The sequence below is a fragment of the Diadema antillarum genome, unplaced genomic scaffold, assembly GCF_040938485.1.
Source record: "Diadema antillarum isolate AM-2024a unplaced genomic scaffold, OU_Dant_1.0 seq00001011_RagTag, whole genome shotgun sequence".
NCBI classification, from domain to species: domain Eukaryota; kingdom Metazoa; phylum Echinodermata; class Echinoidea; order Diadematoida; family Diadematidae; genus Diadema; species Diadema antillarum.
In genome coordinates, this window is record NW_027271847.1 from 324080 (window position 1) to 338902 (window position 14823).

At 37.4% G+C, this 14823-nt stretch overlaps 1 protein-coding gene across 1 annotated transcript in view; it reads right to left on the reverse strand.

Moving 5' to 3' along the window:
- The window catches only part of LOC139742639 (uncharacterized), a 156325-nt gene extending 147329 nt beyond the window's left edge, over window positions 1-8996 (reverse strand). The window contains exons 1-4 of the mRNA XM_071653164.1: window positions 8844-8996; window positions 6739-6829; window positions 5460-5912; window positions 3736-4529 (exon numbers count right to left, since the gene is read on the reverse strand). Of these exons, the coding sequence (XP_071509265.1) occupies window positions 3736-4529; window positions 5460-5912; window positions 6739-6805 (1314 nt within the window). The 5' untranslated portion in view covers window positions 6806-6829; window positions 8844-8996. The remainder of the gene's footprint in view (window positions 1-3735; window positions 4530-5459; window positions 5913-6738; window positions 6830-8843) is intronic.
- Window positions 8997-14823: the final 5827 nt, after the last annotated feature.

The following is a 14823-nucleotide window of genomic DNA, read 5'->3' on the forward strand; positions in this document are numbered from 1 at the left end:
CATTTGCCCTGCACATATCTGTATAAAATCATAAATAGGCAAAAAATTGTGATATATACATATTTGCATGCCAAAAAACATGATTATCATAACAATCATAACAATGACATCTATAGAGAATTGGTTTATGATTACTCTTGATATAAAATATGCAAACAACACAATCATTATAACAATGACATAGTTAATTGATTTATGATTACAAAAACTATATCTTTGGGTACACATTAAAAGCCCTTTTATAAACCCTGACAATGGTACGTAACTTTCTCAAGTACACATGAAAGCACTTGTAAGGTAGCTACTACTGCTACACATTGTATGTGATGGCCATACACTGTACCTCTGGTAAGAAAGTTCATTCACATGTACAGTGTATACAATGTAGGTTTACATGAGCACTGTTCTGACTGCAGTCTTTAGTAGCCATCAAAACTTATAGCATTGTGAGAAAAAAACAAAATTCAATTGCATTTGTCTCTCCATTGAATTTAGATTACAAGCTGAATTGTAAAAGTATGCAACGCAATGACAAATCGCCAATTATTGCACTTTTCGTACTCCATAGTATATCAGTTTTGAATATTCCTACCTTACAGGATATTGTGTAATCGTATCTGTCGATGCATGCAAGGACTGCAGACTATTCATAACTTACTCCCCAACATCGATAAAATGACACTACAAAAATGGCTCACCTTCAGTTCTAATGCACAACAAGAGAGTGATTTCAACATTCCTCTCTGAGAATAGATATAGATACACTTGGTTTTTTTTAATTATTATTATAATTATACGCAGTAGCGGATCCAGAGGGGGCGCCCCAGGCGCATGCCCCCCCCCCCTCCTTTATTCTTTGCTAAAACATAAGAAATAAAAAGACAAAAAAAGGAAGTGGGTGCAGCCCCCCCCCCCCCCCCCCACCCCCTTACGGAATTCCTAGATCCGCCTCTGATACACACAATCACTGACACTCTTGTATGCATGATTAAACTGTACACATCCTTGCAGTCATCTGTTTGGATTGTGGATTTTAAAGGACAAGTTCACCTTCATAAACATAAGGATTGAGAGAATGCAACAATATTAGTAGAGCACATCAGTGAAAGTTTGAGGAAAATTGGACAATCGATGCAAAAGTTATGAATTTTTAAAATTTTTGTGTTGGAACCGCTGTATGAGGAGACTACTACAGCTTGTGAGTCATATGCGTACAACAGTATAAAGAAAATGTAAAGAAAATTCAACATATTTTCACTTTTTTCGCATAATAAAAGAGCACTTGACTTGCCTCTTTCTAAAGGCAGGGGGAATAATATTACCCATAACATTTGTCGATAACGAGTCGGGGGAATGTGTACTTTTTTCAAAAGATGGAATTTTGTGAAATTCTCTTTATATTTTCCTTATATTGTTGTACGCATGTGACATCTAAGTTATTCACACATTGCAGTAGTCTTCTCATCCAGCGGTTACTGCACAAAAACTTCAAAAATGCATAACTTTTGAACGGATTGTCCGATTTTCCTCAAACTTTCAATGATGTGTTCTACTAATATTGCTACATTCTCTCAATCCTTATGTTTATGAAGGTGAACTTGTCCTTTAACCTGTTGAGAATCTAGAACTGCATGCATCCACCAAACATTCTCTTAATTTCCCATTTTCCTGTTGTGACTTACTAAGTTAAGAGAGACAGTATACATGTAAACTATAAACCAGGCCATCACGGAAGATCATCTTTAAAAAGATAAAACTTTCTCCCCCTCCCCCATAAAACAAAACAAAAACAAAAAAACTTTGATATTTTATCAATCACATAGACCCTCAACTAACATGTGGGTAACAAGAAAGGAACTTCAGGCACACAAATGTCCCGACAAAAGTCTGTCAGTCGCCTACAGCATCTCCTGTCTTGTGAACATAGAGGGAGCCAAACATACTTGAAGCTTCATAGTCACAGAGCAAGATTGTGGCTAGTTAGCTTCCTGTCACCCAAATGTAATATGACTTACACACATTTTCCTTTGATTGTATGATTACAAAACATGATGAAAAAGGGTGACAAAGGAGTGAAGATAGAAATACAAGAAAGTAAAATGTCCAAGGTCTTGCTGATATGATTCTGCAAACAAATCATTTCACTGATAAGACTACATTATTTACGGAGTCATGACCATTGATTTGTTCTAGGTTGTCATAACCTGGCACAGAAATATGAAAACCAATTCCAAACAATCGCTCTATCACAGTGACGGTTATAAGTATTAGCAGTCGGACGGGCCCTGGTATGGAAGAGTTTTTTTGTATTAAAGCAGCCTAATACAAAAACCTCACTGCTAAACTCAAATCTGCAGAGATGAGGGTTGACCAAAAAAAAAAAAAAAGAACAGGTGTCAAAATGATAATCTTGATAGACAGGGTTATGCCCTCATTCGAAAGTGATGGGGCACATCATAGCAACCCAACTAATGATGGCTGAATAGAGATGTAACCAATGAAATATCCCTATAAACTTCTTCCAATGCACCATTTATACCAAAGGATGTTGATAAACATAATCCTAAAGTCATAGCCATTGTGATGTGGTAGCATGGGAATGTCAAGCAAAACCAGGGCTAAGCTGAGTGACTTTACAACTTGTCAGCCTAGAATTATAAGAACCTAGTGGGCTATGTAAGGAACAGGATGAAGTTGGCTGCAGGTCACGTACTGAAATTCAACTTGCCAATGAACATGGATTCAAGAATCACAACTATATGTACGTTTGCATTTATAAGACTAATTTTCGTGCATTTTTCCTACCTTCCTTCCTTCATGTTGAGGCAAGTCTCCAAAGTACTAAACAGTAATATTCCACGCTAATGCATTACCTACCACAAGTTGATTCTGCCTGAAGAGGGAAGTGAACACTTCATTTACCAAGACATTTTCAACCACATTCTCTGTCTTTTCAATGGCTGCAGAAACTTTTTTCCTGCATGCTATGATGAACAAAAATAAAATGTGACCCTGCACCTCAAAACAAACAAAAAGTCGCCAGACATGAATTTTTAGTTAAGACCATATTCTGAAAGAGCAGACTTTAAGCTTTAAAATGATGTATAACTCAAATCAAATGGACTCTCCTAACCTATCTAAATATTGGAAAGAAAGCACAAACTCAGGAAAAGTGTGAACTGAGAAAAGAGGCTCTGAAGTACAGTGTCTATTCAAGCGCTTAATCTTTACCAAACCGTGCTGGCTGTGCTATGAATGGGACAAAAAACAGGAAGTAAACCACCAGAGTAACAACAAGGAAGGGATTATCAGATTAAACTGAAATTAAAGATGCCTCATTAACACACTCTGTCCATAATCAATGCCAACTTTCAAAGCAGTAGCATTATCCTTTCAAAAGTTATTAGAGTTGAAAGTGAAGAGTGTGGACAAGGTTTTTCAGAAATGAAAAAGGGATTCCAAAGTCACACCTAATCACACTATTCTACCAAAAATGTTGGAGATAAACTGCTAAAAACACACACTTTCCTGCCCGTTTTATGATACCAAATTTTAGCATAATGTAAAAGAAGACCCGCTCTTTCAGAATATATGAAAAAGTCAAGTTGGGCTAGGTTGACCCATTTCACTTATTTTCAGTCCTCACGCAAAATCAGTGTGTGCGACTTTATGTTCGTTTTGAGGTGCACTGTCACAAATAATGAATATATAAAATAAAATGACATATGGACTCACCTGATCGCATTCAGTTGCATCACTTTTCCACTTGGTAGTCAGTAGATCTACTTCTTGGAGAAAAGGATTGACTGACAATGTTTCTGGTAAAAATGGATTAGGTGACCTGCACAACTTGGTAGTACCTGCTGGACTAACGGTGGATGGTATGTCAATGCGCATCAAGTTGTCTTCAGAAATCGGTTCATCAAATCCTGCTGCTTTGTGCAGCCATAGAAAATCAGGAGTTTGTTCTGCATCTGGAGGTTGGATCCCTTCACTGATCTGATCAACACTGATATTTTTGAAGGGATTTGAGCTGCTTGGAACACCTTCAGACTCCTGGTTGTTCTTGAGTTGCGACTTTGGTTCCCTATCATCTTTGCACTCGTTGTGTTGTTGATTTGGCAATGGAAAAGTGGATGTCCACGGAACGTTGCTGTCTACTAAAAATTCTTGACAATCCTCAGTGTCATTTGTCTTACCAAAGTCACCATGTGTGGGGCTTTGAACAAGATGGGAGGTTGGAGGATTCTCTCCATGTTCTACAGACACAGGTTCATTAGATCTCCAAGGATCTCCATATGCAGGCACAGATGATGTTGAATGCACACTATGGTTGATTTCAAGGTCACTGCTTGCTGGGCTTTGCTCAAAGTTTGAAGTGGGAAGACAATGTGACGTTTCAGATTCAATAAACGGAGATCGGTTTGAATCTCGGCTGTCAGACCCCAAGTGGCTCTCCATTTCGTGCTCGGCACCAGGAGAATTCTCGTAACAGAGAGAGGACCACAAATCGTCTTCTTCTGCAGTAACTATGGAAAAAGACATGAGAGAGTTTGCCTACATCAATAATATCATGGGGGGGGGGGGGCGGTGGACAAACGAGTTCAAAAAGTAGTATCGTGACACTGCAGTGTAACATTCTGTCGTTTCAACATAGGAAATCAAAAGATTTTAGAGAATTTTGCACAGACTCTAAAGATAATGAGGGTACTTCAAGAAAAAGTGAGGAATATTTGGAAGAATAGATCATTAATAAGATTTGATACTCACTTTCTCTAACAGCACATGAGGGAAATGGAGGCAGATGGCAAGTATTTCACGGGGTTCCATTGCCAGATGAAGACAGTAATTGAGTACAGTCAACTCAGGTAAGTAAAAATGAGTGAAATGAGCACAAAAAAACAACAAAACAAACTAATGATGGCATATTACCACAAGTAATAATCCCCTGCTTCTTGACCAGTTGAAGACGAGCAGATTTTGCTATAACATGCATTTTTCATAGACACCTGCCCAAATATAATGGGGTCTAGTCTTCAATGGCTTTAAGGAATGGTATAATTTTGGTTGAGATGGGGATTCAGGTTTTAACTTTTTGTGAGATATATTTAGAAACCACTTATGAAAGATTAAAGAGCATATAATTGAAGAGAAATGAAAAGTTTATTTGATGAATATCAGTTTTGAAATGACTGAGATATCCTAAAACAAAGTAAACCAAAGAAGTCCCAATAACAGGTGGAAACCACCTTTTATTAGGACCATTTTTTTTTTTGCTTTGTTTTTTGCATACCTCAGCCCTTTCAAAACTGATATTCATCAAATAAACTTTTCATTTCTCTTCAATTGTATACTCTTTAATGTTTCATATAAAGTGAAATATCTCACAAAAAGTTTTAAAAATGCGTGTTGTAGAAAAATCAAACCGTCCTCAATGGGTTAATGCACCAGTGACTTACCTCCAACAGCTTTGAAGTCATCCCTGAGTCCAGTCTTAAACATCACTTCTGTCTGACTCATTGTGCTGAAGTCATCACTGAATCCGTTTTGAACATCATCGGCCGGATCTTCAGTCTCCTCATTATTGTGAATGTCCTTACCACTATCTTTACCACCTGATCCCCACTGAACTTCTCCCTGATGGTATGCCATATCTATGGTCTGGGGCTCCAAATGATCAGCTGTTGAAGAAGAGGATGGCAGGTCTCCAACCATCCCAGAGTCAAAGGGGTGTCCATCCAACCCAGAGGCAAAGGGGTCCAAAAAGTTTGCAGACCACGCGGGCTGGAACTGGGTGACCATCGGAGGCACTTCTCTGGAGTCGGGAGCAGCAGAAGGCACTCTGAAGGGGTTGCCAGGACTGGTGGGTGTGGTTGGGGAAAATGGGTTTGTGGAAGGATGCCATCTTCCTGCTATTGAATCAGAAAACCCAGAAATAAAATAAAAGAAAAGTAAAATAAACATACCATGAGCCAGCATTCCACTTTTCAGGTCAACAGTAATTCACAAAACAGTCAACATGCATGTATTGTATAAAATAAACTTATGAGCTGCTTGAGTACATTTTTTATATCAAATATATCAAGTTCAAAACTTGACTATGTATTCGTACAAGTAGGTATACCTTTCGACTTGGGGCATTGTACTTGAGTAATCCACTTATGAGTCAAATTATTGCAAGGTACAAAGTTAGGCAACACAAAATATCACTTAATGCAATAGACGTAAACACAGAGGACAAATTGCAAGGGCCCTTGAATGCATCCAGTTGCACCCATTGCAAGTGCATGCCTGATAAAATACCTTGTCTATACCTCCTGTACATGCATGTTTCACTATCACTAATAGAATGAACCCATGCATTTAGATGGAATAAACCATAAACGTCTGAGTATCATCTAAATGCACACACAGTGAAAGTCCAACATGGAATTTACATGTATGATAAATTCTGCAAGGGCAATAAATCATTTTTTCTCTGAATATAAATCATAGTCATTCCATAGATATTTCATTGAGTGCTTGAAAACCTAAAACAGACAAACAACAGTCTTCCTCAGCCCAATAGTTCCCTTTAAATCTTTTGATAACATGCATTTTTTGAAGACCCAATATCAAGATATTATTGCCATAGCAATCAAAGGTATAGTGTGAATTGAAATTTATAAAGACACATTTTTTCTAAACACAGGCGCCATCACAGGCACCATCGGATAAAGCAAGTAATAATTTACTCACACTCAATTTGTTCTGTTGAGGCAGCTGCAACAGCTGGTTCCAGGCAGTTTTCATCCATTGTTTCCATCAATTGTGGACTTCAGATTACCCACTGGGATACAAGAGAATATTGTGTCAAACATGCATGAGTAACAAACTGTAGTGCGTTCTTACAATGGTCAGATGATTGAAATACTAAACTAATCCTCTCCAATGTTTTCTAGTCTCAATGAATGAGCAAGCCAGTTTAATCTGATTTACTTAATCAAATTTAAGTGTTACATCCTACAGAGCTTGCTTCTGTCATGCTCATAAAGATGATCAGAGAAAGAACAAAAATGAAATATATCTCTAGATTCAAGGTCTTCCCATTACATTAAAAAATAAGCATGAAAGCAAATTTTTCAATACTTTCAGATTCAGTGCAAATTAAATGATTGTCTGCATACTTACAACAGAGCCAGTGTGGTAGCAGCTAGTATAGTGTCTTATGCATGCCTTTGCAAGTAGTGCATGAAGTGATTTTTAATGCACATACTCAGGCAACTCCTAGATGGCTTTTCATACACAACTCACTACTGAATTCATGAAATGCTTGAAATTCATGGCAATTCAAAATTGCTCTCGGTTGACTGCCGATTGAAATGAGACTCCCAAGTCTGAGAACTGCAGGAGTGTATGAATACTGCAGTCATGCACAGTTGTTTACCCACAAAAGAAATCAGGGGGAAGAATAAAATGGGGGGCACAATTCACTACGAAACAACAAACTCCATCTGATTCATTGTCTGTTATCATTGCACACTGTTTAACAGGTTTTGCTTCAGTAGTCAGTGGTGAACCCAGCTAAAAGAATAGGTTTGGAGGTACATACAGAGCAGAAGAAAGGACTTCAAGGCAATATGCCTCCTGGCCTTGTGTGGAATCTCTTTTTAAAAGGGATATGTACCACCTCCCTGGGGAGACTAGATAGTTGAATTCAATCAAGTGTGCACTGGAGCAAATGCATGTTCAAAACAAAAACATATATTGGAAGATTATCAAAAGCCCAACACCATGTCCAATTTGAAAACGTAATTTACCAGCTCTTTACACTCTACACTAATATGTGACCCTGCATCACAAAAAAACCCAAAAAGTCGCCAAACATGGATTTTAGTTCAGGGCAGATTCTGAAAGAGCAGACTCCAAGCTTTAAAATGATGTATAACTCAAATAAAAAAGGACTCCCCTAACCTATCTAAATACTGGGGAAAAAAAAACACACTCTGGGAAAGTGTAAACTGAGAAAAGAGGCTCTGAAGTACAGCATCTATTCAAGTGGTTGATCTTTACCAAGCTGTGCTAGCTGTGGGATGAAAGGGACAAAACACAGGATGTAAACCATTGGAGCAACAACAATGAAGAGATTATCAGATTAAACTGAAATTAAGCATACATGTTCTTTTAACACATTCTGTCCACAATTAATGCCAACTTTCAAAGCAGTAGCATTATCCTTTCAAAAGTTATTGGACTTGAAAGTGAAGAGTGTGCAAAGGATCTTAAGAAATGAAAAGACATACCTGATCACTCTACTCGAGATCCCAAAAAAGGGTTGTAGAAATACTGCTGGAAACACACTTTCCCATTCATGTTATGATCCCAAATTACAGAATAATGTAGAGGAATTGAAGGATAGCTCTTTCAGAAGATATGAACAACGCAAGATTGACTCAGTTGACCAATTTCACCTTTTTTGGGCCCTCACAGAAAATCAAGGGGTTCGACTTATTGTTCGTTTTGTGATGCACAGTGAAATATGATGAATATAATTCGAACTGTCAAAAAATGGTCCTTTCTCCTCTCCTTTCAGACAAGACTTCAAAGGGAATAATATTTGCAAAGATAAATTGTCGTTTGCCTCCATCTCACATGCATAACAGTGGGCAAACAAAGATTTTGAAAATCACAATGTTCGCATTCCTACACGTTTGCTGATCAAGGGTCTGTTGATGTCATCAACAGTACGGAATTGACGGTAAATCATTCATACATTTCTGAAATACATCACCAATCAAAAATGAACTGCGCCTGATGTCAAATGAATTACAAAGAGTGTACAAGAGGTATGTATCTATACAAACCTTTACAGCACTGGTAGCACAGTTTATTTCCCAAAGGTCAATGTTCTCGAGTCGTGGACAATCAAAATCAGAACATGAAAAGAGGATGTGTCATCAGCTGTAGAAACTATCCCCCACATGCACCACAGTCATTCCAGAATGTACAGTATCAGTATGCATTCCTCAATATTACTGATCCAACCCGAGATATAGCAAGTATACGGGACCCAACAAGATAAGGGCAAATATTTGCCCCTGGCTGTTGGACCTTGATATCAACATGTCTGCACGGGGGAAAAATATTGGAGAGCAAATAGTTCGTGGCAGGTGTAGACTAATTAGAGCTAAACAGAAACTAACACAAAGGGAAAAATCAAAGCATGATGCATGCAAACATAAGCCTACATATTATGCAGTTGTGCTATGATTTGAACAAGGAAGAAATAGGCAGGCCAATTAAATTTTTAGAAAGATTGACTCCTTTGAAGGATTTTTTTTTTTCTACAGAGAAGATAGGCCTAATACTGAAAAAATAAGACACAATCTAAAATCATGAAATCAGTAAAAAAAATAAAAAAAATAAAAAAAAAATCTGAGCAACAGAACTCTAAATTGTAACCTGCTGGATTATAATGTTGTCATCATATTACTTTTCATCTGAGCTAGTCCTCTAGTCCACTTCATATTGTTTTAATTCTTTATCACTATCATTCTTTTCTTTTTTGCAATGATGCACTTCAGCAAAGAGAATGATACACCATGGCAAAATAGATGTTCATTCCATGTTGCTAAATGAGGGATAGGCCTATTTCTTTGATCTAAATCTACTTTGTCTGTTTATAAATCATTCAGTCTACAATGGTTTAGGTGTGGAAGTGATAGAGGAATTTGTGTAATAACATTTGATGTTCAGATCAAATGAGAAACAAGTTGTTGCATCTTTTCTGTAAACTAGTCCAGAACTAAGAAGGGCAAGTTTTTATGTTGCAAAAGTGTCACACATAGGGTAACAATAATCCTCATTAATTAGCACTCAATCTCAAGAAATTTACACCGGGAGCAGTTTTACATAGCTATGTATTCATGCATTCGACATGTGTACTGGGGGTCAGGTCTGGTTGACCAAATACTGATAGCAACTAGCAACACTTAAAGGGATGGTGATAGATCTAGCATTGGTGGTGATGAGGATTGGGCTTTTAACATTTTGCAAGATACCAAGAAACCATTTATGAAATATTACAGAGCATACCATTCTATGAGGAATTCAAAGTTCATACATGTGATGAAAATCGGTTTGGGAATGGGTGAGTTATCTAAAAACAAAGTAAAACAAAACGATCTTAATAAAAGGTGGGTTCCACCTTTTATTAGGTTTGCACTGTTTTGGATATCTTAATTTCAAAACCAATTTTCATCAAATAAAAACAAAAAAAACCGGTGAATTCCTCTTGTGGGTCTTGGAATTACATGGTCTTCCATATTTCATAAGAGGTTTCTCTTTATCTCACCAAAACATGTTAGAAACATAAAGTTAGAACTTAACCAAAACTATATAATCCTTTTTTAAATGAACCCAGATGAAAATTAAAATATTAAACATACCGAGTCTCCACGAACACAACATTACCCAAACACTGTGTAGGTGGTGGCGTGTACACCTGTTCAAAAGTCCTAATCGCACTCTCACGTGAGATAGCACACTTTTTTGGCATCGGGTCGCGGGTGTAGCCACTGTAGGCCTACCACAATTTGTAGGGAATTTTCTCTTCTTCTTCCAGTCTGGTACAGTCCGCCTCTGGCGTATTATCGTACCTTCTCTGAAGTCATAACAATGAATATCGAACCTCGAATCTTCCTTATAAGAGTAAAAAGAAGAAAAATTAATATTGTGTTCTCACCGTTCCCTCATGCCCAAATCTCACACTGCTTCGTGTTTGCAGTCAGCTAGTAGAACTAGTAGTAACTAACGCTAGTCCCACCTCTTTAGATTGAGCAATAATGTACATTTCTTGTTCAAATGCATTGCGGTGCTGTAAACGCAGCTGCGCACTACTACCCTTGATGCCCAGGGACGTTGACCTTTCCCCTTTCACTATTCATAAGAGGTCGCAACTATTGGTCTGAAACGTGCGGCTTGGAGAATTTCTAATAACAAAAACAAAACAAAAACAAAATAAAACGAAACACAGCACGAAAGGCACAACTACTATAGATGGGTGGTTGATAAAAGGCAGAGGTACAGCGAAGGGGCAGGTTTGTATGGACGCTTTAAGTAAGTGCGAGATTTCTCGCCTTGTCAACCTTTTAGGACCCGAAAAGAGTTCACTTTCTTTCTTTTTTTCTTTTTTTCTTTTTTGTCTTCTCGAATCTGATAGCAGTAGTGGAGAAGACGAGGCCTCACGAAGCCTCAAAGTAAAGCGCCTTCCAAGAGCCAAGAGGTCTTCATCTTGTCAAGCTCCTTTGCCTTCTCGGACCCGAGACCGTTGAGAAGGCATTTTGGTGGCACTTATCTTCCTTGTAATTTACTCACGTACGTCTCCACAGTTTGATTACTAGTACCCACGACTCACGAATGAGATACATCATGGGGAAATCCCCAAATGTCATCCACGCTGATGGTGAGTCTACTGTCTTATCGGGAGCACAAGATTTCTGTGATCGGGAGTAGTCAGATGAGTTTCATATCCAGTCTGCCTCCCTCTGTAGGGCTGCTTTATGTCATCTTTCATAATAGATCTCGCGCGCACTCGTATTATTTTCCCGTTGGTTTGTACACACTCGTGTTATTGCTCACTCTATGCATGGGTGTATGCAAGGGGGGGGGGGGGGGGAGGGGTCGGGAGGGTCCTACGACCCCCAACCCCCCCCCCCCCAATTTTCAGAAGGTCCACTTTTTATAAAAGACATTTTTGTTTTTCGAGGGCTTTTTACCCTATATACAACAGTAACCAAAAGTGACCAGGTGGTGTACCAGCAAATTGTCAAAAAACCTCGTAAATTTCGTAACTTAGTTTTAATATGCCATACTGGTACCTTATTTCTAAGCCGTACTGCCATGCCAAAAAGGTCATTTTTGTATGCTCCAAATGGCCCCATTTTAAGATACATGTGAAGAGTTTGTTTGCAAAAACCGATAAGTCCATATTTGCCAAAGGGAGATATTTCCGATTAAAGGTCAAGAAAAATAAAGAGAATAATAAGAAAATTTTTGCATCTTTTGACCATAACTTCAAAAATGTACCTTTATATGTAGTGACCAATATATCATTTAAAAGGTATTATTTTGTACTTTATGACAGAGACAGTACTTCAAAATCTTCAAAAATGGACTTATCGGTTTTTGCAAAGAAACTCTTCATGTATAAAATTCAAAAACTCCCACACCCTCCCCCGCTCGGTCGCTCCGCTCCCTCGCAAAGGTGCACAGGTCCAAAATTTTAATTAGGGCCTACGACCCCCAGAAAAATTCCTGGATACACCCCTGATTATCAGTATAAAAGTGTTACGGTATGGGGTCATCTTACTTCAGCGGTTACTGTAAGGAAGTTCGCGATAGAGGGCGTGCTCATAGCTGATTTTCTTGTCTGCCTTCATGAATGACTGCCTTCAACCCAGGGCCTACAACACCCAAGGCACAAAACTGCAAAACTCTGAGTCTCTGAACACACCCGATCACTTAGTGGGCAGGGAACTTTCTTTGTGTGGTAAGGATTGATAAATCGAAGTCAGAAGAAAAATAACTTTTCCAGTAAGAACGGAAAGAAATTCAAACAAAAAGTTGTGCTCTGATTTGCAGATCCAAAATATAAAGGTAAATGAATAAAACGGATTCCCTCCTGTACCGAAAGAAGACATAATTACATTATCTACACACACACAATAAAAAAAGACGACACACAAGCGTTCATTCAGTCCAAAAGCAATAAACTATTGAATTGAATTGAATCGAATTGAAAGTGACGCAAAACGAGACTCTTTAAATCCATCCAACGTGTAAGGATATTGATAATAATTGTGAGCATAAATATTGTTACATTGTATGATAATTTTTTTCATTATATTGTATGGAGCTATTGTTGCAATATTTCACCTGGTATTAAGTTAACACATCCAATGTGTGTCATGTTATCTAAGTATAATGGCATGCATCTAATAAAGAAAACTTTAAATCGTTGACACTTTAACAAGAATTACTTACTAAGAGTCGCACATACAATAGACAATGAACATTTAGCAGTTATTTTTTATGTGTATAGCATTTTCATTTTTTTCTCCTTAACTAATCTTCTTTACCAGAAAAGATGTTGATGAATAACTAATTGTTACTCGACGTCAATTCAGAAATCAGTCGGAGAAGAGTATGATCTTTCTAAGAGTGAAACCTTACTTGACTCAGTCATCTTCTTGGCCTTGACATTTTTCAGGGTTTTATTTCTTCTTTTATTTTTTTCTTAATATGAAGAGTTTGTTTGCAAAAACCGATAAGTCCATATTTGCCAAATGGAGATATTTGCGATTGAAAGTCAAGAAAAATATAGAGAATAATAAGAAAATGTTTACTTCTTTTGACCATAACTTCAAAAATGTACCTTTATATGTAGTGACCAATATATCATTTAAAAGGTATTATTTTGTACTTTATGACAGAGACCGTACTTCAAAATCTTCAAAAATGGACTTCTCGGTTTTTGCAAACAAACTCTTCATATATACCATTTAATAACCAATGATCAAAAATACATAGGCCTATTATACATCAGAGTGAGTATTTAGACATATTTTCATTATTATTATTATTTGCTTTTTAGACAAACATTATTTATATTGGTGGCATTGGGGACGACGTAAACGTTCGAAACATCGCAAAGAAAAGCGATTTGGGGTAAAAAGACCACGATGGGACTCATCATCAGTATCATCAGGGACTGAGGAATTCACGAGAAAGATCATCAATATTACCAACTTTCAACGTTCAATGACCTATGATGACAAACACACAAGCAATTAAGCAAACCTAAAACTTATTTGTTTGGCGACCCATGATAGCTACAAACGTTTATATCTCTTGATTTCGTAACACTGCATAGAAGTGAGAAGATCATAGCAATGAGATTATCTCACGGTGTGCCGATCGATTGTTAAAAAAAGTATAAAGTAGATATAGAATAGAACAATATTCTCTTCTGTTGTGTATCGCGCAAAGTTGTTTGAGTAAGATGTATAGTACCTGTTTTCCACTGCCTTCCTTAGCAGACTGTACTTTTATTGACAAGCATATTTCATTCGTGCTAATTATTTACTCTGTCTGCAAGTGTAGATTAGGACCTATAATTGGGGGAATTAAGATACAATGATCATGTTCGAAGCGTAAACAGAGTTTGAGACGATCATCTGAATAAAAAGCATGCAAGCTTGCGTTTAGTTACTCACACTCTAACATGACGTCTTCTTTCTATTCATACTTCACATTATTATCATTATTATCATCGCAGTGGCGGATCCAGAGGGGGCGCACCGGGAGCGCGCCCACTCTTTATTTTGGTTAAAGGTCCAGTTTACCTTTGGGAGCAGTGATTTAAAAAATGTTCAAGATATCACTTTTGATGCAAATTTGTAGGTCAATAGTATCACAAAACATCCTACCATATACAATTTTTGCAATAAAGCCTAAAATATGGGGAGATATCATTATTTTTCTCATCTATTTCTACATCTATTGTTCACATTTTGTATGTTTAACAATGCTTAACATTGATTATACTGATTAACATTTTTACATTTTTTGCTATCCCAGCTCACATTTAAAACTGTTTTGAAGAACTACAAAAGCTGGGTTTGTGTTTCAATTCTGCAAAGGGTAAATAAAGTCTTTCCGAGGTGGACAACCTATTGGGGAAACAAAGTTCATGTAAGCAGTTTATGATAGTTATTGTTTCTGTCTGCTTTTGTTTTGTATTGTTTTGTCTTGTCTTCGAGGGAAAAAGAGAAAAAACGTTCT